At 39.9% G+C, this 26,543-nt stretch overlaps 1 protein-coding gene across 16 annotated transcripts in view; it reads right to left on the minus strand.

Annotated features, from left to right (window-relative positions):
* ARHGEF7 (Rho guanine nucleotide exchange factor 7) overlaps nucleotides 1-26,543 on the minus strand; it is a 132,670-nt gene that overhangs the window by 14,405 nt on the left and 91,722 nt on the right. For 9 of the 16 annotated variants that reach the window (XR_004966429.1, XM_036301987.1, XM_036301989.1 and 6 more), the window contains 11 exons: nucleotides 24,901-25,023; nucleotides 18,714-18,852; nucleotides 17,876-17,935; nucleotides 17,012-17,158; nucleotides 14,904-14,990; nucleotides 11,789-11,867; nucleotides 11,452-11,591; nucleotides 8,171-8,395; nucleotides 4,960-5,053; nucleotides 3,163-3,243; nucleotides 2,637-2,726 (listed from right to left, as the gene is read on the minus strand). Coding sequence is in view for 14 of the 16 variants with exons in the window: in XM_036301987.1 (XP_036157880.1) it covers nucleotides 2,637-2,726; nucleotides 3,163-3,243; nucleotides 4,960-5,053; nucleotides 8,171-8,395; nucleotides 11,452-11,591; nucleotides 11,789-11,867; nucleotides 14,904-14,990; nucleotides 17,012-17,158; nucleotides 17,876-17,935; nucleotides 18,714-18,852; nucleotides 24,901-25,023 (1,265 nt within the window). In the remaining 2 variants the exon portion in view is untranslated. The remainder of the gene's footprint in view (nucleotides 1-2,636; nucleotides 2,727-3,162; nucleotides 3,244-4,959; nucleotides 5,054-8,170; nucleotides 8,396-11,451; nucleotides 11,592-11,788; nucleotides 11,868-14,903; nucleotides 14,991-17,011; nucleotides 17,159-17,875; nucleotides 17,936-18,713; nucleotides 18,853-24,900; nucleotides 25,024-26,543) is intronic. The other 7 variants (XR_004966430.1, XM_036301986.1, XM_036301992.1 and 4 more) reach the window with 1 other exon arrangement.

Raw genomic sequence — 26,543 nt, forward strand, 5'->3', positions numbered from 1 at the left:
GTGTGGTTAATTAAAAATTGTTTCCTATCCATTAAGTGGATATTGAATGCAAAATAGTTTCAAAGGACTTTTGACTTACTTCTTCAGCTACCTCTTTGTCAGACTATAAGTCACCAGAAGTCATCTTAATGATGGGGGTCTAAAACTTACCTTATGAACTATAACCACTGTAAAAATTTCAGAATGGAGAAAGGAATTAAATAGGGTCCGCTTCCCACTCATTGCCCCTTTCCCATCACCCCGCATGTCCACTCCTTAGAGCACTCAGCCAGTGGCTATGGATAAAGTGGGAAGCCATGTCAGTTCAGGTGTTATCCACCCTGATGCAGACCCTTTTACTGGCAGGAAGAGCGATGTGAACTGGTAGTGCCACTATGTTAAAAGAAGGACAACAGGAGGAAGTGGGAGCAAAATGGGAGAACAGAAATAAGCCCATGAGTGGTTGGCATCTGTGAGCAATGACTGGGCAGGCAGCTGTGCATGAGACATGCAGGCTGGAATGGACCAGGGACAAAGGTTCTGGAACGAAACACTCAGTGGGAACCAGGGTGCCCCTCTGTGTTGGGGAATGGCACAGACAGCAACCACTGGTCCCATCCTGTTCCTGCTTCTGACCAAAGTAATTCCATTCCAAATCCGTAACAACAAGCAATAGTCTAGTTTGGATTTCTTCAACTAAATACCTATAGTCTGTGAAGGTCATTATCTCTCTGAGATAGAAGTTAATACCCAAGATGTTTAGTTTGTAAATGGCATCTAAATGTATACAGAACTGAGCTAAATTTTAGATGACATCCTGTCTTCACTAAAAATTTAATATGAAAAGAGCTGCTTTCACTCTGATCCCATTTCCAAATGTGTCAAGGAAATCACCTTTCAAGCGCAAAGGGTCAATTTCCTATCCGACCTGTTCTTAAGAATGTTTGGGTTAAGGCCATATATGATTGTATATATGAGTTGGCTCATAATAGCCGTTAAATATAAAAATTAATGTAGTGTCCAATGCTTTTCTTGCACAGGAGAAATGGAAACACATAATAAAAGCAATGTGATAAGGAAAGATCTGCACAAACGATGAGCCATTCCTTTGAGGCAGCCAGAAGCAGCAAGGCCACAGGCACATCACAGGGCACTCACTGTCTCTTGGATGAAGAAATGCAGCGCCCACAGAAAACATACATAAAGCTCATATTGCCTAGTCTAGTCACCTGAGACTATCAGGTTGAAATTGTATTTCAAATAACTGAAGTTGAGATGAATAATTCTTTAACATCTCAAATTCAAAACCAAAAACATTTTGACATTTTACAGCCTATTACTTATAACACAATCTCATCACATATACGAAACTGTATGTAATATCTTAAATGACAATAATCTGGACTTACAAATGATTGCCTGATTTTATGCATATGCACTCCACATTCAGACCTTTCCATTTCTATTCCTTCTCTGCTGGCTAGTCACTACGAAAGACATTTTCACCAGTGAGAATATGGGGGGAAAAGTCTTAATGTCACAGGTGGGATATGTAATGTACTGGCCACAGGAAGTTTCTAGATGATCTGTAAATGCCACTTGGGGTTTAACCCTATTAGTCCTATCTTCATCTTTAACAAAAGCTAAAGCAGTTGAATTTCCCTTTCCCACTTTTCCCCCCCATCTTCAGTTTAAAAAAAGGACAGGACACTGATTCTAATCACCATACTACAGGTAATGAAAATGAAGGAGAGATAAGTGATTTGTCAAATGTCAGGGTGGAAAGGGTACCAAACACAGAAAATTGAATAAAAACTAGTTTTTATGCTAGAAGTAATATATAAACCATCCAGTTCTTAAAAAATAAAAGCCCTAAGAAACAACAGTACAGAAGGATATGTGATGCTTGTGGCCCCAGCACCAGCAGAGGGTAAACTTGTCCCCTTTTCTTCTGAACAAACCACATACTTTACTCCATCTGCCCCACCCCCCACTGTACTGCACTCCACCCTCAAATGCTGGGGAAGTTAAAAAAAAAAAAAAAAAAAAAAAGAAAGGCCCACTTGTTATTGTTCTCACAATAGATTAAGGTTTTAAGACATTATGCATAAGATGCAGGCAAATTCAGTAGCACTGAAATCTAATAAATTGTGTCTACTTTCAAAAATTTTTAAATGCAATCATTTAAAAAAAGGGAGTGGACTAAAAGAAACCTTGTTCTAGATTTATATTTTTAACAAGAATTGTAAAAAGCTAATAATTAAATAAATAAAATCCCAATACCACACCAATAGTTTAAGTAGCTTAAATAACTGAACTGAATGAATCTTCCGCTGATATCTAAATACATCTTCTCTAAGCTTCATAAACTCTGGCAGCACCTTATACTTAAAGGCTTCCCAGTGGAACCTTCTCTAGAAATCAGTTATTTTACTGACAGCTCAGACCCTTTCAATGATTTAGGGATGTGAGGCTCCAGCTATCCTATACCTGCCTAGACCACAGAAGCATCACTCACTAAGGACCCTTCAGGCAGCACACAGAGGGCTGTGCACAGGACCCCACAGCCCAGTTTCCTTCCCACTGTGATTTACAAAACAAACAAACAAAAAAAAACCACACACACCAAAACAACGAACCACTATTATAAAACTTACTTGAGTTAAGTGTTTGCCGTGTTTTGGCGCTTGTGCAATAAGCTTCGATGACTTTCAGAATCTGTGCGTCTTCTTCCAAAGCAGCTGTGCCTGTCAAGACAGACACAACATGTCACAATCGAATTAAAAATGACAAGTACAACAGGTCACAATCTAAAAATAACTACTCCAATTAAGTAGAGGAATATGAAGTCATCCACTCAACCAAAATGATGACAATCAAGATAACCCCTCCTTTTATTTTCTTGTCAGATAACTGTTTTCCAGTATTTACAAAATTACATTCAATAGAATTTTTAATTTAAAAGTATTTCTTATCTGCAGCATATTGACAAAAGGTTAATATATCCTAAGTACATGTTATCTTACTAATCCAGAAGAAAAATAATATTCCATATCCTGAAATTGAAAAAAAGGCAAGAACTAGAAACAAGCATTTCACACAGAAAGAATACGGTCAGTAACAAAAAATAGTCAATCCCACTAAGAAGTGAGAACTAAAACAAAGCATCAGGTTTTCACATACCAAAATGATAACAAGTGAAAAAGCTGACAATTCTCAATGTTGATATGGATAGTGGAGAGAAAGTCTTCCCTTCATCCACAGCTGGTAGGAATGAAGACAGGCGATATGACCACATTTATCAGAGGCTTTACAAAGAACATTTCCTACGATCCACAAATTCCTACTAGAGATTTCATCTAAAAATTTATAAGGCACAATCTAAAGCTTGAAGGTATCATTCCAGGGCTCTTCCTTAAGCTATGGATTATTCCAGACACTGGCTTCACTCTCAGAGATCACAGGTACAGAGAACAGAATCTTCCAGACTAACAGCATCTAATGGTATTAGTACCAAGCTCAGAGCCTCACACTTCATAGGAACCTGGGGTTAAATTGTTTCTCTAGTTTGTTTCCCTAGATTTTCTATATTTTCTAACATAATATTTGGATATTTTTAAAAATATATTTTTATTGATTTCAGAGAGGAAGGGAGAGGGAGAGAGAGACAGAAACATCAATGATGAGAGAGAAACATTGACTAGCTGCCTCCTGCATGCCCCACATTGGGGAGCAAGCCTGCAACCTGGGTATATGCCCTGACTGCAACTGAACTGTGACCTTCTGGTCTATAGGTCGACGCTCAACCATTGAGCCAGGCCGGCCAGGCTGGATATATTTTTTAAAAAGCTCACCTACTGTAATAAAAATGTAAGAAGAATGGAAGGCTGAAATATTTATAAGTTGCACACTAAACCCTCTGTTATTTTATGATAGTAAGACAGTTATATACAAAGCAAGCTGAATAGTCCCTACTGAAAAATAAACTCCAGTATGAAGAGTTTAAGAGCAACTGAGAAGCTGACTTAAATTTCACGAATGGGGACCAATCAATTAACAGGTTTCTCATTATAAGCTCCGAAACAAGCTCCTCTCTCAGGAGTAAGAAAGGTAACATTTAACTAGTTTCATTTCAGGAGGTGTTGCAAGGTAACTTCTAGAACAGGCCATTCCCTCTGTGCAGCTGATGTAACTGGATTATTTTCAGACGTGGGCAAGTACAGTGGTTTCCTCCTCAGTGCCACAAAAGCATCATGAAGCCAGAAAGGGACTGGCTTCCCTGAGAAGGTTGAAGAAGGTAAATTAATGAGAGGACAGCGAACATTTTCTATGTGGCACAGAGGAGGAAACCACTGGTTCTAATAACCAGAAAAACTTGTCTGATTCTGAATGTAATAAAGGTTAAAGTAACTTACAGAATTACGATGTGACTTTAAAGGAGTCAGGTTTACTTAGTACTTGCTGTGCACAGGCACTAGTTACACAGTGGTCCACACAGGTAAAGTTTCTCCTTTAGCCCATACAAAAACCCTTGGTTTTCTTATTACCTCCTGGTCCTTCTTCTGCTAGCTCCTTCCCTCCCTCATCATCTAAGACTCAACCCTTTCTCTTCTTCTTTGTTCAATCTCACAGCTTGAGAAACCACCTAAGCACAGAGAACAACTCTGAAATTCTCACCACTGGCCCAGCCCTTCCCCTGGCCTCAGAGTCCTGCCCCATCACAGTCCCTACAAGCTGAAAGCCTCACTCCCACAAACCCCGCGTCCAATCCGACAGCACATCACTAGTGTTTCTTTCCTGCTCGAGTGTCTACACCGCAGTAGTTTGTCGCTCTTGCTGCTCCAACAATTTCCTTTGGAAGTGCCACGAAGGCTCCGACCTGACTTGTGTTTGAAGTCTTTGAGAAGCCATCTCCCTATCCCAGGCACACTGTGCTGTGGGGTGTGAGGCAGACCCGGGCCTTTGTGCCCACAGACTCACTTTTCCTCAGCGCAAACTCTTCATCCGAAGGCTTCCGCTCTGGTTTACGCTTAGGTAGCAACTTTTTCATGGTCTTGGGACTCTTACTAAGATCCTAAGGGGAAAAAAGAGAAAAAATGCTGACAATTTCCCAAGGCAGTAATTTTTACTGACAGATCAGTAAGTGTCACTGTAAAGATGCAAAATATTAAATCACCACAGTCATTCACTGTTAAAAGTTTCCTATGTTTCTCATATTTTGATTTTTTGCCAGCAGCGGAGCATTAATTTAAAATCAATACTAGGACAGTAACTGGTAAGAACCCTCATGTTACTTAGGTCCATCAGCATTGTCACACACACAGCAGAGGGGAGGCAGGCAGCCTCTGGAGAGGAAAGGACAGCTGGCTGGCGTGCGCACAGAGAGCCATGCATGCTACTAATTCTGGCACAGACCCATCTGCTGCCGCTAACTAGAAAGAGATGAGAAAACTAAGGCTATTTTTACAATTTTTTTATTTGAGAGAGGGAGAAACATCAACTTGCTGTTCCACCTATACATACATTCACTGGCTGAATCTCGTATATGCCCTGACAGGAGATAGAACCCACTTACCTTGGCGTATTGGGAAAACACTCTCATCAACCGAGTCACCTGGTCAAGCCCAGGGCTATTTTTAAAGTAGAGGTAAGTAAAAAATGAGTCCTTTAGGAAAATATTTGAAGCCTTGGGGAGAAGAAAATGGAGTAAGATAGATCATCCTATCGGCCTTGAGCACAGATACAGAGAGAAGATGAGACACTGGCTCTCTAGAGCATGTTCACACTAGTTCAGAGCTAAATTCATAATGTAATGGTCTACCTCTTACCTCTACAACACAACTTCACAAACTGCAGAAGATGAAGGTGAAAAACTGAGAGAAGGAAGAAGTCCAATGGAGTGGGTAAAGTTTCAATTGTCAAGCATGCATTAAATTATCAGTATCAAAAAAGGTTCTGCCTTAAACGGTTTGGCTCAGTGGATAGAGCGTCGGCCTGCAGACTGAAAGGTCCCAAGTTTGATTCCGTTCAAGGGCATGTACCTTGGTTGCGGGCACATCCCCAGTAGGAGGTGTGCAGGAGGCAGCTGATCGATGTTTCTCTCTCATTGATGTTTCTAACTCTCTATCCCTCTCCCTTCCTCTCTGTAAAAAATCAATAAAATATATATTTTTAAAAAGGGTTCATTTCCGCATCATTTAAATTACATAAGCCATTTGTGAATCTTACAATGAGAAACCAACACTCAGAAGGTGACGTGCTATGGGATGAGTCAGACTGAAAGCACAGAGGGAACAAAACTTTATGTTTAAAGGTATCTCTTCAAAATATTTTCCATAAAAATAAGTATTTAAAAACTCTTTAAAATGCAGCAGAAATCAGCTCACAGAGAAATAAACACGGCATGTGTTTGGTGGTTTCCATAACTCAAAGCAAAGACATGAGACGCCTGGCGGCGCACCAGACAAGGCACCCACCACACGTGCAGAGGGCACAAATCCACACACATTGCACACCCGACTCCTCGACGCAGACAAGGCTGGCTGCTCCGTTTCTTGCCATACTCAGTAAGACTTCTTTTCACTAAGTGCTTAGAGGTGCTCAGTAATACTGTACAATACTTAAGAGTGTGAAACCTTTTCTACAGCATGGGGTCCAGCAAAGCAACTGTAGCCAGACTTACCCAAACCAGATGCTCACGTTCACTGCCACACCTCTTCCCCTGCCTTTCTGTTCCTTTGCTTAATTAACACTTTTATCCCAATTTTCCTTCTCAATAATGAAACCCCCACCCGTGCTTGCCTGTGCTACCTGTAAACACTAAACTAGGTAATAAAGAACATCAACATTCTTTAAGGAACTGCCCATGATAAAGACATTTCTGACTTGGGCATATAACCACCATCAGCAAGACATATCAAAAAATTCAAAATTCATTAAGAACAAAAAACGTAAAGAAATAATAATTTATGTAGCACTGTTCTAGGTGTCTTAAAATTTTTAGAACTGCTAGCAAGGATTAAGGGAGGGTCTGCTCCAGATTCTTAGGCAAATTCAGTCTCTGACTGGACGTGGAGACTCCTATCAGGCAATAGTTTTTCACCATGCTCACACTCACACACACACTTATGAAAATCACAACAGTGATAACCACACTCACTCAGAATAACCATGGTCACATGCTCACATGATAACAATATGCATTCTCACACTCTACCCATACTCATACTCAGGCTAATAGAATAACCACACTCACACCCCTACTCACCATCCTCACCCACACTCACGCTCATTGCAACCACATTGATACTCATCATCACCATACTCGCCCTCACAATAACGACACTCACACTCACAGTAACCATATCCACACTCACGATGACCATACTGCCAACTCACACTCAAGTTCATACGCATGATAACCATACTCATTCATGCCGCTCACGCTCGTGATAACCAACTCTCATCATTTCAATTATCAAGCTTCCTCGAGTGCTAACACTTCTCAGAATGCAATTCTCATGGCACTTCCTTTCCTCATCAAAGCAGATTTATTGTATAAAACCTAGCATGAAAGTGCAGGAAACTGTTAGTACTTATTTATGGCTGGGAATCATATTTTAACTGCACAAAATCCTGGACTAGAAAGGAAAAGAGCAACGTGCATAATGACCTCTTACACAAAGAGAAAAGCCGACTTAACTTTCATTTTTTATGTGTAAATGTAGGGTTCCCAGGCAAGATCTCAAATTTGGAAAAGGATCATAAGGAAGGCACAGCAGAACAGCATGCAGAAATAGTGAGACCCATCATGACTGGAAGCTGAAAATCATTTCAGATTCAGCTAGAGGCCCAGAGGAAGCCCATGGGAAGCCCATGGGAAGCTTCTGAGTCCTCAAGATAGGACCATGGTGAGCACAGAAAAGGCCATGTGGGGCACAGAGAGGGTCCGATGTTGCACTAACCCGCCCACCCTATAGGGTCTCCACAGCCTCCCAGGCCCCTAAACAGAAGGAAATGACAATAAAGAAAGGCAGACCCTTCACAGTTCAAAGAAGCTGAGCTGCACTTTTATGTCACAGGTAGAAATTCGTGATTTTCCATTATTTCTGAATTTACTGGAATGAAGCACAGCACAACCAACCTGACACATCCCGATGTCAGGTCGCGCTCACTTTCGCTCAGACCTCACCTCCTTGTAGCAGAGAGCAGCTGAGGGCCGGAGGGGAGGTGCGGGTCGCAGACAGCTCAGACTCCATGGCTTCGGGGTCTTCGGAGGCTCCAGGGGCCCCCAGTTGATAGTCGTGTGTGGGGTGCCGTGGTGGGAGGGATGGGGCAGTGTGTGGTAGGCAGGCGTCAGTGGCACCGACTTGCTGTCTGCATGCTTGCTGGATGGGGTGATCGAATGGGTGGGGAGCTAACCAAGGAAAAGAACAAGAAAAAGCAAAAAAGAGAACATTCACCATCAAAGAAACCTCAATCAAATACACTTAGTTCCGCTAATTTTAAAAAATGCACCCAATGAAATAACCCCCAGATTATCATTTCTCCAAGCAGTTTGACTCTGCGATACCCCAAAGATTCTGCTTCAGGCTGCGGCCTAGCCTGGGTTAGGAGGCAGCAGGACGCTGGGGAACTAAAACCCGGACAACACTCCACCACCACCTTTATTTGCCATGGATTAACATTTGCAAAAAGGTATTTCATTTAATATATACTATATCAGAATTTTACTAGGAGCAAGACTATGGGGGAGGGTAATCCTCCCCAGTCAGCTGTTATTCAGTGCCTGTAATTTAGGAGTGGGCAAAGCTTGGACCTGACCCCAGGTTTTGTTTAACTAAGGAGTGGCACAGCCAGGCCCACCTCTGTTGATAGCTGCTTTTGTGTTACAGAGACCATATTGCCTACAATGCTGAAAATATTTACTACCTGGTTTTTTTATAGGAAAAAATTGCCACTCTCTGGAATAAAACAAATTATTTGATTAACTTTAATCAAAACAAAGTTATAGAGATCTAACTTCTGAGAAGGCTTGATCACTGGGGTTTATATTACTGGAAAACCCATCACAGTGACAATTAAATAAGAAAATGTTAAATAAATTAATTCAAAATTAGCCAATGACCCAAAGCAATAAGGCATGCTTAACAGGAGCAAGAGCTGAGTGATTCTGTGATCTGTAAACCTGAGTGAAGCCATTATTAGAAAGTTGAACAACCCAGCCTGTGTGGGTCAGTGATTGAGCATCGACCCAGGAACCAAGCAAGAGGTCACAGTTGGATTCCAGATCAGGGCACATGCCCGGGTTACAGGCTTGATCCCCAATAGGAGGCGTGCAGGAGGCAGCCAATCAATGATGCTCTCTCATCACTGATGTTTCTCTCCACCGCCCTCCCCCACCCCCCACACTCCCTTCCTCTCTGAAATCAGTAAAACTATATTTTTTAGTCCTAGCTGATTTGGCTCAGTGAATAGAACGTTGGCCCTCGGACTGAAGGGTCCCAGGTTCGATTCTGGCCCAGGGCACATGCCCGCATTGCGGGCTCGATCTCCAGTGGGGGCATACAGGAGGCAGTTGATCAATGATTCTCTCTCATCATTGATGTTTCTATCTCTCTCTCCCTCTCCCTTCCTCTCCGAAATCAATAAAAACTATTTTAAAAAAATTAAAAGGAAAGAAAGCTGAACAATATTTGAAATACATGTTTAAAATAAGAAAACCCTGGCTCTAGCTGATGCCACCATATTTAAGAACAAACTTTGTGCAGAAACCACGGGCCTGTCCTGGTGTGTGTGTCAGTGCTTGTCATTTGCTACACAACTACTGTAAAATTTTTTTCAAAAAAATAATTCACAAAAGAATAAAATTATGCAAAACATCCCCTCTAGCAATAATGTAGTAGTAAGTAATATTTGGTGGTGTTTCTCCTTCCTCAAATAAGTCAAAAGAGGTATGCTTTGTGCTAAAATTAGAACATTATTCAAGCTAGATATGGACAGAACACAGGGAGAACACTCAATTCCCCAAAAAGAAGTTCCCTAAGAAGGCAAATTTCAAAAGCCTGTATGTGAGGAACAGCGTCATCCACAGAGTGGGGACTTAAAATCCCTGCTGATGGGGCACCTCCCTTGCCACTGGGTGACATGAAAAGGATTATGAGAGGCCAGGGTCCAAATAGAAAAAGCTTTTACCTGAAATGAAATTTTATAAAGCTTAGTTTCAGACTGTTACTAACAATTTGAATGAAAAGGCACTTTCATTTTTCTTTATAAACACACACATACATACATGCCTTTGAAGTAAGTTTAGTACCATGAAAGCTAAGCATCTTTAATATATATTTTTTATATATTTTATTGATTTTTTACAGAGAGGAATGAAGAAGGAAAGAGAGTTAGAAACATCGATCAGCTGCCTCCTGCACACTCCCTACTGGGTATGTGCCCGAAACCAAGGTACATGCCCTTGACTGGAATTGAACCTGGGACCCTTGAGTCCGCAGGCCGACGCTCTATCCACTGAGCCAAACCAGTTAGGGCATCTTTAGTATTTTTTAAAGTATGGAGTTATAAATGGCAGAGTCATTCATAATGACATATCAGCTAAAGGAAATGAGCAGTTTTAGCCTCCATATTGTTGAGAGATTTCGAGTAAGATGATACCATGACCAGAATGCTATGCTACAGCCACCCTTCCTGAGCTAAAACTTTAATGCCAAGGATAACGAATGCAGAAGCGAATTACATAGTAGGAAACGTCCTAACAAAGATCATAACAATTTAAGGATGTGAGAGAAACCTACCAACTGGAAATGCTATGTAATCGTAAGTCATTTGTAAAAAGGTGTGCCTGGTTCTTCAATATTGTTTGGTAAAGATGACAAATGATGCAATATCTTAAGCAAAAAAACACCAATAAAGAGAAGTTTTAAAAAATGACACTTTGGTACTGATCTATTTTGAAAGGTTTATGTATCTAAAAAACCAATGAGCTGAGCTGTTGAGCTTTTCTAAGTAGAAGTGGTTTTCTTAAAATCAAAATAATGAGTCAAAAATTACATTTTAATGCCTTCAACATGAATCTGGTCCTTTTCATCATCATAAATACTTATTTTTTGATGAAACAACAGAAATACTTAAACTTCTCAGAAAAAGCACACTCTTCAAGTTTCAGTTGAAAACCCCAGTACCTTACTCTCTGAGGCCCATCTGAGCACGGCAGCAGACTCCTGCCCGAGTGCCACTGACTGTATGTGATGAAGCACAACCTAGGGCTGTTTCACAAGTGTGACCACTGTGAAGCTATTCATTACTCAATGGAAATAAGCAAATATTTGCAGAGAAGTACAAGGCAAGTATTGTGCAGTCTTGATCCAGATATTGATAATGCTTTAAATTACTTGACCACTTGCTGACAACTCAACCAAAAGCTGACCCTGAAGTTTGGAGGCAGAAGTATGGGGTCCTTACGGTATGAGACGGCACAGAATGAGGCTTAATGGGAGGATTGCTGACAGATGTGACTTTCGTTTGCTTCTGTAGATGGTCCACCCATTCATGGAGATCCTGCTGGTTGTTGCATGATACTAATATCCGCTCGATCATGCTCCCTAGAAGAGATGAGAAAAACGGGCTGAAATTGGAAAATTGGTAGAAAGCACACACATGCACATACATACACCCAGAGTATACTTCAACAAAGTTAAACATCAGCCCTCTGAAATAGTCAAGCAAGAATCTGCACACAGATGGTAAGCTGCCTCTCATCACCATGACAGATAGCATCCGCAAGGTTTTTGCCTATCACCTGATATTTCAAATGCATTTCTATGATTTTCACTGTCCTCAAGCTTTGTGATTGTCATTCCTGTCGTTGGTAGCTTTCCCTAAAAAAGAGCCCCCCCACAAAAAAAAACACAATTAGTGCTTTTCTAGTAAAGAAGGTACTGTTACTAAAGTAAATACTAATAATTTTAGAAATGGCAGAGGAACTGCATTTGTAAACCACAAAAGCTGTCTTGTTTGTACCAGATACATGTATAACACAAAAAGCCTCTATCTCAAATAAGTAATCATAATACTATAATCAACAAACTGAGCCTCAGCAAAAAGGTACAGAGCAGCAAACTAGAACACAAATAAATTCCAACTGGTGAGTTACTCTAAACATAAATGTGAGGACACAAAAACATTACATATTATGATTAAAAAAAAAACACACTAGCATCTATGGTAGCTATTTTAAATGGCATGTTTATGAAAAGGAAGCACAGATTTGCCTCATAAAGAAATGCAGAGAAAGTTCCATGTTTGAAGGCAAAATAGGGGGAAACTGGGGCAAGAGGAATTGTACAAGTTATACTTGATTGTCCACCAGACAGGAAGTCAGCAGCTGTGCTGAGCGCTGCACAAAATGCAGAAAACAGCAGCCAACCTGTCCATTCTGAAAATGGAGGCCTTGGGAACTGAAATAGGAAATGCTACCGGAGAGACACCAGAAAAGGACTGCAAATAGCCAGGCAGGACTTGGTCCTGTCCAAAACGTCACTGAGACATTTGGTTCACACCAAAAGGTGCTTGAAACTTGGTCCTGACAAAAAAACCATCCACCCTTAGGAAGACATCCCTGGTTTCAAACAGCACACACCACTTATTTTCACTTTTGGTTTACTGGATTAATACACAAGAAGTTACCATGTCTTCTTGATCCAAGGATTGTGCTGTGGCTGTATGGTCAATGACCACCTTTCTTGCCTCGGTAGCCTAGCCAGTCACAGCACATGGAGTTAGGTATATGGGCTAGTGTAGACCAAACATCTTCACAGATATACTAATGTACCTGGTGATCAACCAAGTCTTTAGGAAAAGTCTAACAGCGTTTGGGCCAAGCCACCTGTGGAGGACTCTCTCAGCACCTCCGAAAGTAGTACTTCTCAGCAAGGTACAGGGGAAGGAAGGGCTGCCCTGCGGAGGACACCGGCAAAGTCACAGAGATGTGGGTGCTCCCGATACATAGAGGGAAGCAGGCCAGAAGTGCTGCTGAACATCCTCCTACAGCTCATGGAACTAGAACGATCCAGTCCACCGAGAAAGCCTGTCCTGGCATTTGGTGGTGAAACATTAGCCAGTACTTGATCCTTCTAGGGTCGGATGAATCTGAAAAATGCTGTATACTGTGCACTCCTTTCCAAGATTCATAATGCACACAAGTGTATTAGTAGCTTTGAGAAGTCCTACAGAAATAAAGCTGTGTGACTGCTTTTAACCTAGTAAATCAACACCAAGGGATAGGATGTTCCGGGTACTGCTAGATTTAATGCTTTTTAATGTCAGTCAAAGCCAGATATAAATATTCACAATACATAGGTCACAGCACTCAGAGAGCAACACCTCACAGGAAACTGTGCAGAGTGGGAAAACAGGTCATACACGTGGTCTGACCTCCCGTGGCACATCAATGCCAACATCCAGAGCAAACTCACCAGCCTGGTCATCCATAGGGGCCTGGCCTGACCCAAAGGGCAACCTCTGCTTCCTCAGGTCAGAGGAGGGCCCCATCTCAGTCTCTTAAGATATGAAACATGAAGCCAGAGAGTGCTGACAATAAAGGACTCTGCTTTATGTTTATTAGGGTCATTTAACAAAGCAGGAGCTGCCAGTTTGAGGGAACACAAGTAGCCGCTATATCTAAACATCTGCTCAGAAACAGACTTACAAATCAAGAGGTATTATTTTTCTGGGTTTGTCCATATATATTTGCTTTATCAACTTTAAAGTGCTCCTTTTGGAATAACTGTGTGATGACAACTCTCTGGATGGCAGATAAAGCTTTCTGGATACAAACAAGCTGTAGACACTTTTGACTGAGGATTCACCAGTGTTCTTGTTGCAGACAATATGAAACAACCCACTATTCTGAAATGCAACTCAGAGGAAACAAAGTGGTGATTCTGCTGAAGCAGTATCTGGTGACTGGCCAGGCCTTTACATACTGATGGGAAAGGCATTAGTTTCTCTAACTACACAGAAAAAAGGTAATAAAACCTTTCTAGAAGCACCTATTAGACATACAGGGAAAATATAATCTGCTCAATACCAGCACTGTAAATTACAGTCAGATCTCCCTATCCATCGGTTTTACATCCACAGATTCAATCAACTGCAGATCAAAAACAGTATTTTCTATCCATGACTAGGAACCTGAGGATGGGGAGGGCCAACTGTAAGCACTGTCCCATGACATTTTATATGAGATTTGAGCATCCATGGATTTTAGTATCTGAGAGGGAGTCCTGGAACCAGTCCCTTGCAGAAACCAAGGGATGACTGTGTAAAAAAAACAACCACCAAAAAAACAAAAAACAAAAAACCAGAAAAGATCTGCCCTGTGTTTTCATTTAAATCAGCTCTCATATCTTCTCAGAGAAAATCAGTGAAATTATAGAACACTAGAATAAAGAGGATAAGTGATCATTTACTACTACTTATAACACCTGACATCTGCCAATGCCTCTTACCGTGCTACACTGCTTATGAAGCGTCTCAATCTGAAGCCCAGCCCAACCCACAGTGGCACCTACGATGGCACAACGACCAGGAAAGAAGTGGCAACTGCAAATATGACTTCAGGGGGTGGCACAGCTTACCCTGCACCTCAGGATCTGTGCCCTTAGGAGATAGTTCTGTAAGTTTCATTTGTTCCCTTCTTTTTTCGCTTAGGATTAATACCAGGATGTTTGCACAGTGACATCAAAATACACAGACAGGAGATGTATATACATATTTGAATGTATAACACTATACACATAACACTACACACAACGCATAAATAGTGATAGCTACTATTTAATGAAAATATTCAAAATATGCCTGGAAATGATTCTCAGACACACAATAAAAAATAAATTTAAAATGTGTTTTACCTGATAGATAAAACCACTCATCCTGGGACTGGCAGACAACATTAGCAAAATATTTGGGAAGAGTAGAAGATATCTTTCATTCTTTTCCTAAAGTAAAAGATCAAATAAATCCAAAAACATGTATTTACAGATGTGAAAACAAATATTTAAACTAAATCTTCTGAAACATTGCATTATATTTTCCATTTAGGTATTTCTACCAAATTACATTAGCTGTATTAAATGGAAACAAAATTAGAATGAATTATTAGACTTACAAGTAGCCCATGTAACATCTTCTTTAAAAATTTGGTTAAGGGATCTATCGCTGCCATTAACTCTTTTTATAATTAATCTAAAATTTTATTTTTGTGATCGAGGAAAAAACAACAAAAGAACTTGTAAAATTTTAGTGGGAGGAGGGGAAATAGGTGGACCTTTCATGATAAAAAGTGGGTAAAATAAAACGTTAAAATCAATTTTGGTCTATTAATAATTCCTGGCACTTCCCTATAACTCCTGATATATCAATTTAATGTTGTTCGCATCCATCCCGTAAACTTAATCTAGTGTACACGAAAGGCTTAAAAGCATTATGTGTTAGAAATCATTCACTTCCATAAGGTAAGTAAAGCCCCAGAGACCACAACTAAAGGACAAAAATTCCCAGAACCTAAAAGGAGACACAGAAGGAACATGCAGATAGCCTTTGTCACAAGTTGCCATTTAACCACTGCCCACAAAAGCAAATGATACTAGGAAGCCATGTCTCCAAGTAGACTTCAGAACACCAGCCACATGCAAAGTGCCTTGAAAAAGACATTCTATACTCTAAAGAAGTTGTTGAAAAGTACTTATTATATTCCCCTCCTTTTTCTATTTCCTTTTTTGTTAATCCTCACGGGAGGATGTTTTTTCCATTGGTTTTTACAGAAAGTGGAAGGGTGAGAGGGAAACAGGGATATTATCATCTTTTCAGTCATCATTATAACTTTAAATCTTTTTTTTAAGTGAATGTTTTCTAGATCTAATATTATAAAGAAAACACTGAGAAATGTTTCTATAGATTTTTTAAATAAAATTTAAAAGTGCATAACTTAAAAAAAGAATTAAGATTTGGGTTGTTTTCTTTAATCATTGTAGTCTATTAGAAAGTCATGATTTCTTATGATACCCAAATTAACAACTAGTGGGCTGATATCATTTTTTAATTTCATAGGCAGGAAGGAATGTGCATTGTGAGTACAAGCTTCATTTTTCTTACTGCCCTAAAAATGTCATGTTTGAAATGGGTAGTGAGCATATTTTGATCATGTTGATAATTTTTTATAAAGGTAAAATAGAATTCATAAAGAGGTACTAGCTTAGTGACCCAATGAAGATGTAACTTGTGAATACTGAAACACAAACTGCTCAAATTTCACTGTGTGGGGATAGCACAAGGATCTGGTTTCATCTCTCACTTAAACCAAACCTGTAAGATAACTGTGATTCCCATAAGCAAATGTCAATTAATATTAGATAATAGAACAGTATAATGATCTAACCATGGAAAACAGTAGATTTCCTGGAATGGCAGTGTTGGTAAGAAGCCCATGGCCAGAAGCCCATACTTCTCTGTGGCAGACATTTGCCAAACTGGACTACTAACGAGGGATCTAAAATCCTCTCCTGACACCATCTCTTAGTTGACACTGATATAGACTTTGATCATAACTGCTCTTGGCTGCATCTTAACTGGTCAAGTGGTCCACAGCCAGCTAAGCCTTGCTAACATACCGGAAACCACTTTTATATTTGGCAAGGACAAAAAGTAGACAAATTATAAGCTAGGAGTCCTATTAAAATGTTGTTATCATTTGGTAGTCCTTTAAAATCTTGTATTACACAATCATCAAAACATATCTTGACTGTCACTAAGAAAACTTTAAAAGCATTTATAAAACATTTAATGCAAATTATGTTCAGCTCTTAATTTTTATCCGAGACTTTTTAATGGTTTCAGGGAAAACAACCAAGAAACTAGAATAAGAACAAAGACCAACAGCACATGGCTGGTATCCCTTCCATGGCATGTGTTTCTTCCACTGCTGTTCCCATCCACTCTCTGCACACTTGCATGACAGTACCTCACTTCCGGCACACTGAATCATGACCTGGGACATGTAAATGACGTTGCCCAGGGTCTTAATGTCATCTCCTTCCCAGCTCCGGATGGCTTCCGTCAGGATCTGCAACTCCAGCTCTTTCCTTTTCCGTACATCTTGACACTGGGCCTGGAAAACATAGTAAAACACTATTAAAAGAGACAAACTTCCAGAATTGTAAGTTTTGGCCATATTGCTTTTTATCTTAATTCTTCTTAAGACACGTAATGTGTTTAATTCACAAGCATGGAATCAAGTCCAGAGAGGCAAACCTTTGAAATAAGAAACACTGTTTTAGAAAAATATAGCATATTTTGCCACTTATGGAAGAAAAAATGCAGACTGGACAAGAAAAATATTTTCTGATTTTATTAATATCTGCCAATATAGAAGACTAAGAGGGGGAAAAAAGATAAGTAGCATTTATGCTATAAGGTGTGTATCTCAGAAACACAGTCAATAAGACAGCAGACAAAAAATAAAATGGAACCACCAGTATTCCATTTCATACTCTATCACTAAAGACACTGACTGGATGAAGGCTAAAACATGTGTAAGTCATTTTCAGGTAGCTAATGCATCAAATATGTGGAGCCTTTAAAAAATTTAAACAATCATCATTTCATTGTTCTAGTCTCCAAAGTCTAGTAAAGCATGAGAACTTACCAGTCATGGAATAACTACTATGTATGCTCATTTTTATTTCACCAGAGTAAACCTTAATTATACTTCACAGGTAATTTTTTTTTATCATCTAACTTTTTCAGCTGATAAACAGTTTTTCTACATTCATTTGCCATAATACTATGTAAGAAAAAACACTCCATAATATGCTTAATCACTTACTGAAAGGTTTTTGAAGGCAGTCATGGATTTTTGAATATCTTGTCTATCCGGATGATAATCCTTGAGTAAAAGAACACACGATTAGCTTTTATAATGAAAAGCTTTTTCTTAAAAAGACATTCTCTATAGACTCTACTGAATCTTCCAATACTTTTCAACCTGTAATATGTCCTATACGTCCTATCCTATTTTTCCCAGCATTAAACTGCCGCCTCTTATTCTTTAAGGGAATCATGGAGCCAGTGGCCTTAGGGGAAACAATCATTCGAAGAGAGAAGCCAAGCGCTGAGCTGGAGTCAGGAGAGCACCATCTGCTGTAGTGAATGCAGACAGCACACACCACACCCACTCCTAATACTCGGCTCTGCTGCCTTGGCAGCAGGCGAGCAGTTGTGGAAAAGACCAACAGCCTGCCCTTGACAGGAAAAGCTCAGCAAACCCTAGCCAATAGTTCACCAAACCCAAACTTCTGCAAGGCTCACAGCCTGTTTTTCAGAAATAAGATAAATACCTATCTTTAATTAAATAATGCTTTTACATTATATTACTCCACAACTTATGCACTTAATAATTGTAGCTAAATGTTCCTGCTAGGACTCTTCAATGCTATTAGCATTTTCTACCTTTCGAAACTTTTTCTATCAGCAGCAGTGGGTGAAAAAGGAGATAAAGGAGCTGGGATAAGGAGAAAAAAATTAATACTTAAGAAAATCATTTGGAAAATCCACTGAATTAAAAAACCTTGGTAAACTCTTTTTGTTGATTCCAAAGTAAATCATTAATAATTTCTCTCACAGTGGCTAATGGACTCCAGGGACAGACATGTGATAAGCAGTACCTCCATGTGTCTCTCGAGCTCCTTGAGCAGAGTGGGGTACTTATCCAGGCGCATGAATGGTTTGCTGAGGCCAGTGGTCAACACGAGAATCCCCGGACTATTGGCACCTTTCATCTCCATGAACTCTCCCAACTCCTCACTAAGCAACAAGCCGCCAGCAATGAAAGAATAAGACACTGCTGTTAAGAGTTCACCATAGTGACATTCCCTTATCCCCACTAGCAAAAATATAACAGCATACCATTTATATTGTCAAAACTATAGCTTTTCTAACCAAACATGTGCTGGTTATTTCAAAACACCAAAGGAAACCCCAGAAGGTTCATGTTACGTCTCTCATTATGAGTAAAAACAATTGTGCATAATATAGAATACATGTAGTCACCTATACAATTCTACTCAAGAAAGGTCATTTCAGCAAGCCAATTTCATACAGAAGGGTCAAATGTAAGTGTGTAGTCTTAGAGCTCAAATAGATTCCAATTATATGGGAACTTCAAAATGGTAAAAAATGTAAGAGGAGAAAAATGCTTTAAAACTCTAATAACCTAAATCAGAGCGTTAACACTCCAGACGTTTATCAGTCCACCCGACATCCCCTGAACATCAACTGCAACCTAAAGCACTTGTGAGAGCAACAGTGTTTCCGTTAGAGTGCACAATGTGGCACAATAAAATACTTAATATTTATTTAAGTTTTAAAATTTCAAAAGTATTTCCACATCAATATTTCATCAAATCCGTACATTATCAAATAAAGTTGTCCCCATTTAGTGTTGAGAAAACTGACTATATATATTCAGAAATCTAAAAAGCTTAAAAAGAAGTTTGTATGCCGAAACCGGTTTGGCTCAGTGGATAGAGCGTCAGCCTGTGGACTGAAAGGTCCCAGGTTCGATTCCGGTCAAGGGCATGTACCTGGGTTGCGGGCATATCCCCAGTGGGGAGTGTGCAGGAGGCAGCTGGTCGATGTTTCTCTCTCATCGATGTTTCTAACTCTCTAGCTCTCTCCCGCCCTCTCTGTAAAAAAACAATAAAATATATTAAAAAAAAAAGAAGTTTGTAATATTTTAATACTTTTTCACCCTCAACTTCACTATTATTCGTGTACCTTTTACAACAACATTGCCCTCCTGAGCCCTGTAGCATCATGCATACACTGTTTGCCCTGAATATCCAATTCAGCAGCCCTAGGTTTAGAATGACCCAGGATGGCCAGGAGTGCAATGGGAGTCAACCTCTGTCATTGACACATTTATGACCCGTATCAGTGGCTGAAACTCTGCATTTCTGTCTCTCCACTGCAGGACAAATGATGTTTAGGATCCATGTGAGGACCTGGATCTGTGTTCCTCACTGTTGCTGCACATGTCATTCCAGATATGGGAAAATGGGGGATAGACAGGCTGGGAGAAAAGAAGCACCAGGTCAGGTCACCCACTGGGAAGAGAAGAGAGTGAACTCTGAGGCTCCATGTCACCTATCAGGAAGAGCATTATAAATGAAGCCATAAAATAAGATGCTAAAGAATAACTGAACACATTCGCCCCCAATGTAGGTTACCTGAATCTGAACACAAGGACCCAGCTGCTGCCTCACTTCCTCCATCCCTCCACCCACCCAGGTCTAACTGGCCCCCTGCCCAAACTTCTTAGGACCAGCAGCCACTCCAAGGGCTCCTTACAAAATTTAAGATAAACCATTTGAAAATGTCAGCTCAAAAGTGGTGAATATAACACTTTCCTATGGTTCAACCTAAAAGGATTTCATTGTGAGAAGGTGTGAGAGCAAAAACTGGTGTTGGTACTCCCCACCACCTCTTATCCCATCCTCAACTGACCACAGTGATGCATCTAAAGGAGAAATCATCTTACTTAACTAAACCAACTTAGAAATATAAGGTTTCAAATATCAGCTTGAAAACAAATTAATTAATCCCTAGGAAATTAGCCTTACATGTAAGACCTCTTTAGAAGACTACTGCTATCTAAATTCAAGTTTGTGACAACTCGGGGGACCTGGTTAAGTAAGCAAGGTACATTGCATTTAAAATCAGAGTGCAGCCCAGTCGGTGCGGCTCAGTGGTTGAACGTCGACCTATGAACCAGGAGGTCACGGTTCCATTCCCCATCAGGGCACATGCCAGGGTTGCAGGCTCGATCCCCAGTGTGGGGTGTGCAGGAGGCAGCTAATCAATGATTCTCTTTCATCATTGATGTTTCCACTTCCCCCCCTCTCTCCTTTCCTCTCTGAAATCAATAAAAATATATTTAATAAATAAATATATAAAATCAGAGTGTATTCCTGGATTGCATAAAAAATACAGTAATAATGTTAATAGTGCCAGCTATCTATCAATTTATCTACACATACATGTTTTTAATATCAACTTTTTAAATAAACAAACACATATACCATTTAGGAGATACTATAAAAATCAAAGCAAACTACAAAAAAGTGAAAATATAATCCTAGCTATAAAAACACATAAAATAAACATTTTCTCATTTCTGTAAGAAATAAGGCTTCATGATGATGTCCTTCCAGTTAAGGCAGCCATCATGGTGACGCAATTTAAAATGTTACCATAGAAGCTGTCAAACTCCTTCTAGGGCTGTGTGTGTGCGCCTGCTTTCATAACCAACACACAATTCCATATCTCTGTGTATATAACATTGTGCTTTCTAAGAATGGTTTTCTCAGGAAAAACACAGGGCTGGGATTACTGAAACCAGGAATAGTGATATTTCAGAACCTTGTTGTGATTAGTCTAGTGTTCATCCCAGAGGTCATGGTGATTTAAAAGCTATGAGCAATATCCTGGAGTACTTGTTTGCATAGTTTTATCATTTTGCCTTTTCTCACAAGAGATAGGCTGGTAAGTGAAGAGTGCCCCAAGACCGACTTCAACCTGCTGCCTTCCTCCCACCTCCCCCAACCTTCTGCTGAGCTCAGGCAGAAGTGAGAGCTGCAGAAAGAACAGTCAGGAAAAAGGACGGAGAGAAGGGCGTGACACTATGGGACCAGCACTCTGTGCTGGGCATCAGAGCAAATGCTTCTGTACATGATTCCCATAAGCACCACTCTGGGCCTGTGCCACAAGGATTATTAGGCATGTTTACAGATGAGGACTCCCAGCAAGACCGCAACTGCCTCTGTTCTCACTGCTAGCAGGACAGCTGAACCCAAGAGGTTCATACTGTGTCTGGTCTGGCCCCTCTAACCATACCATACTGCTTTGTCTTTCACACTCACGTGCCCTGCCCCGCGCCCCCCCACCACCACCCCCTGCCACACACACTCCTCATAAATCCTTACTCAGAAATGCTCCTCTTCAAATTACTCACTCTATCAACCTCTAAAGCAGTGATGGCGAACCTATGACACGCGTGTCAGAGGTGACACGCGAACTCATTTTTTTGGTTGATTTTTCTTTGTTAAATGGCATTTAAATATATAAAATAAATATCAAAAATATAAGTCTTTGTTTTACTATGGTTGCAAATATCAAAAATTTCTATATGTGACACAGCACCAGAGTTAAGTTAGGGTTTTTCAAAATGCTGACACGCCGAGCTCAAAAGGTTCGCCATCACTGGCCTAAAGCATGAGTAAAATGATGGATTTAAGAAGAAGCAATTTATATTTTATATCCATTTCTCTAAGAATTGAACAACTAATCAAGCATAAAACTAAAACTTTATGATACTAGAAGTATATTTCCCCTCCTTTAAATACAATCCATGCAGGGCCTTTCTACTACAAGAAAATCACAGAAAAGTCTATTTATGTACTTTTGATATTTAAGGATTATATTTTATATTTTATAACTATAGTTAAAGCAGAGAAATATGAATAAAACTAAGCAAGTTATCCTTATCACCCCTCACCCCTGTAAAAAAAACCCTACAACTTAAAATGTAAGTAACTGTTGCAAGCAAAAGTAACATCTTTTAATATACATATGACATTTTTATAATGCCAGAACATATGCAGTTAAGAAAAGAAACAGAACTTTATAAATCAATGGTTCATTTTTTAATTTAGTACAATAAAATAAAACAGTTGGTTACAGCTATTTTGACAAAACAATGGCTCTTTCTACTGATGTGAGCAATCCTTATACAGTGAATCTCCTCTGTATTTACTGAAATGACACTGTGGGCTGCAAGAAGGCAACAAAAGGAACACAAATAAGGAGAACTATATTGTAGCCAAGCAAAAAGTAACAATTAAAGTGCTGGGGGAAAACAAAACTCATTTTACAGACTAAATTATGAAACCTATAATTCATTCAAAATAGGCAACCATGAATATATGATGTCTACTATCATATGATAATGCAAAAGGTACATATCAGCTATAATTCTAGAATTGGTGGTTGTGTGAATGTATTCACAAATTCACACTCAGAATTTAAATTAACCCAATAAGACTGAAAATAAGATTTGAAAATTTCAAAATACTACACTTAATCCTTAAAAAACATATTCAGGCATAAACATAGGAAAGAGGTTACAAGTTAAGATTCAGAATGAAAAGTGGTGAACCCTGACAGAAGCTACTAGCCAACTGCGATCCTCATCTCCATTCATGGACTTACGCTTCAGAAGTGGGGTCTGACCTGTGATCAGAGTGGGGACTCTGGCTGCTCAGGGACCTCAGGAGGGCACACAGGCAGTGCATCCTGCCGCGTCCTCTCCGAGGCTCACACGGCCAGAGCATGACTTCTCCACCCACCTCCCAACTCTGGGACAAGCCACACGCAGGAGGCACAGTTTCCCCACTCAGAAACTTATCTATTCTTTCCCTGTTATTTTGGGGAAATGCTACACTTACATTTCAGCTATGACACAGTCATTAAAGTAATAGTACAGAAGAGAGGATAAACAGCACATACTTGCAAGCATTTCCTTGGAAGTGTTATTTTAGGAAACTTTAACAGTCTGAATTTGCTTTAAATGTCATCCTCAGGGCAGATCCTCACTTTAATGAGAAAAATATTTAGTGAGAATCTTTCCCTAAAATTATTCACTCCCATCAAACTTCCAACCCAATTTTAGAGCATTCCCCCCCAAAAAGAGGGATGGAGAGCAAAGATAAAAAAGATCATAATTTTGCCCTAGCATTCTATTTGCTTTCTATTTATCTCCCCTATGACTGCATCAATAATTCCTTTTAAACTTTTCAGAAACACAATGTAATGCTTGCATTTCAAGTCTGTAGAAATTTCATTTAATTTTTAATTCCCAGGAGTAGACAGCAAGAGCATAACTGAATGCATGTTTCGTGGTTTCAGAAAGGTGTGTGCTAACATAGCCCACCCTCCTGGAAAGGTGAGGGAGGGCGAAGTATTGGGTAGGGGTTGGAGGTCCTTTGGGTTTTTTGTTTTTGTTGGACACTATGTATCCTAATCTCCCTTCTGTTCATCAACATGTCAAATACTGCTGCTTCATTTCAGGGCATTTATCATGTTCACTCACTCCAGATCAGTTTATACATGTTTTTTGCTTAATGCTTACAATAGCCCTATGAAATAGGCATTTTTACAGCTGTGAGGTGACCTGGGCCCACGAGCTTAAAAGGGTTCAAAAAAGAAACCATAAACATTTTTTAAAACACTTATTAATAAAAATCTGTGCCTCTTGTGATAACATCTGCTAACAACTGCAACATTCCTCAGTCTTCTTACAATTCTCAGGAAACAGACCAGCCTTGTCTTAACAACCTAGCAGAAAATCTGTACATTCTGTTTCACGTGTTTAATTTTGTTTCAGGTTGCTGATTGTCTCCAATTTAATGTTAAATATACCTATAAAACCCAGCCCTCATTTTAAATGAGATATTATCTTTTACAGAAAATCTGTCTCATGCACTTCCAGTTTTATGGCCTAAAAGAAAACTGATTTGGTATCCTGATCTAGCTTGTAGCTACATTCCAGAATACTTACCAGCAGCTTCAAGTCATTTTTCAAAGAGCTCTAGTCTAGACTTAAGGGGAGACATTTAAAAATAACCTTTCCATTATACAAATTCTAATATGCATTTCAAAGACGTCTTACCAGTACTTTTCAGGCACTAATTTCAAGGGGTAATTAACATTTTCATTGTTGAATAATCAAGTGAATATTAGTATTTTGGAGGGTACCCCAAGAAGTCCTTTCCTTTCAGGTCTAAGTGAACGCACCTGTGCTCTGTGAGAACATTCACGGCAGATGGGTGATTGGCACAATATGAAAGGTACAAGGTTTTCATTTGTGGCATCAGATTTAAAAAGCAGCCTCCAACTCTCTGCTGAGCTTCAGGCAACCTGGAGACATGCAATACAAAGGAAATAAACCTAAATTTTATAGACAGAAGGAAAATTCCTACGTAATAAACAGATTATTTTGAGCAAGAAAGACCTTGTGTACCACCTCTATGAAAACAAAATATCCAAATCCAAGAATATTTCTGTTCAAAGCAGGCATATAGCAGGGAGAAGTACTTACCTTGAAAGCTCCTCTGCTACGAAACAGTGAATTAACTCCCAACCTTTCCTCCATCCAGATGCCAGGACCTATGCATAGCAGAGCTACAAACCCCCAAGTCCAGGCTTCTTTGGGTCGTGAGGAAAATACTAGTAGATATCATGAAGCCTCACATTTTGCATGAAACAAGGAGAATTATAAAATGTGGCTATTTGGTTAGTACGGTTTTCTACCAAAGTAACATCAAGATATGCACACACATAAAAAATACAAAAGCCACCTTTTCCTTCAGGTGAAGACTGGACATTGAGCACATCTATCAACCGCTCTCCTTCCCAAATCCACACTACATGACGGTTGATGTTAGAAGGCATCAACTCACAAGAACAAAAAGAACTGAAACTTTGGAAGAACCAACTTTGGAAGCTGAAAAGCAAATGATGAGCAGTCATAACTGGGAAGGCAAATCCAACTCCAAGATCACACCGGGGCCCCCTGTAATGAGGCTGCCCTTCAGCAGTGGGGCCACAAACAGCTGGGTAAAGGTCTGTGAGGCCCTAACTGGTTTGGCTCAGTGGATAGAGCATCAGCCTGCGGACTCAAGGGTCCCAGGTTCGATTCCGGTCAAGAGCATGTACCTTGGTTGCGGGTACATCCCCAGTGGGAGTGTGCAGGAGGCAGCTGATTGATGTTTCTCTCTCATCGATGTTTCTAACTCTCTATCCTTCTCCCTTCCTCTCTGTAAAAAATCAGTAAAATATATATTTTAAAGGTCTGTGAGGCAGCAAGACACTTATCTTTGTGGACCAGAAGTTGAGCATACCAGCAGGAATCCTTAGAAAAAAGGGACCATGAGAGGACACTGACCAGCCATCCTCACCCCAGTCTCCTTTGTCACCAGAACCCCAAAGCATAGACAGAAAGGATTGCAACCTTCAAAGCAGGAAACCAAAAAAGCCTTCTCTTCTCCTGAGGGAATCAGACCCAGAGAAAAATCGAGCATAAAATAGTAACAGCAGGGGTTCTCCAACAAAACAGTCAACAAGTTATAACCCATGGTCAGCACTTCCACTCAAAAGTTTAGGGCACCAATCTTAATTATAAGACACAGAAATACGACCAAATACTTTTGGAAAAAAAATCTAACGAGAACAACAAAGGACAAAAGGTGGGAATCTATGAAAAGGGGGCGGGGGGGGGGGGGACATTATAGTTACTCTGCAGGGAGCAGAAAAATATTCAAAAGAATTGTAATTAAGCCTGAAAGAAATAACACAAGATCTATAAAAAAAGGAAAAGCATGCTTTTGTGGATGAGAGAAAAAAAAGGGGGGGGAGGAGGGTTTTCTATGGAAAGTAAC

This window comes from Myotis myotis, unplaced genomic scaffold (assembly GCF_014108235.1).
Source record: "Myotis myotis isolate mMyoMyo1 unplaced genomic scaffold, mMyoMyo1.p scaffold_m19_p_3, whole genome shotgun sequence".
Taxonomy (NCBI): Eukaryota; Metazoa; Chordata; class Mammalia; order Chiroptera; family Vespertilionidae; genus Myotis; species Myotis myotis.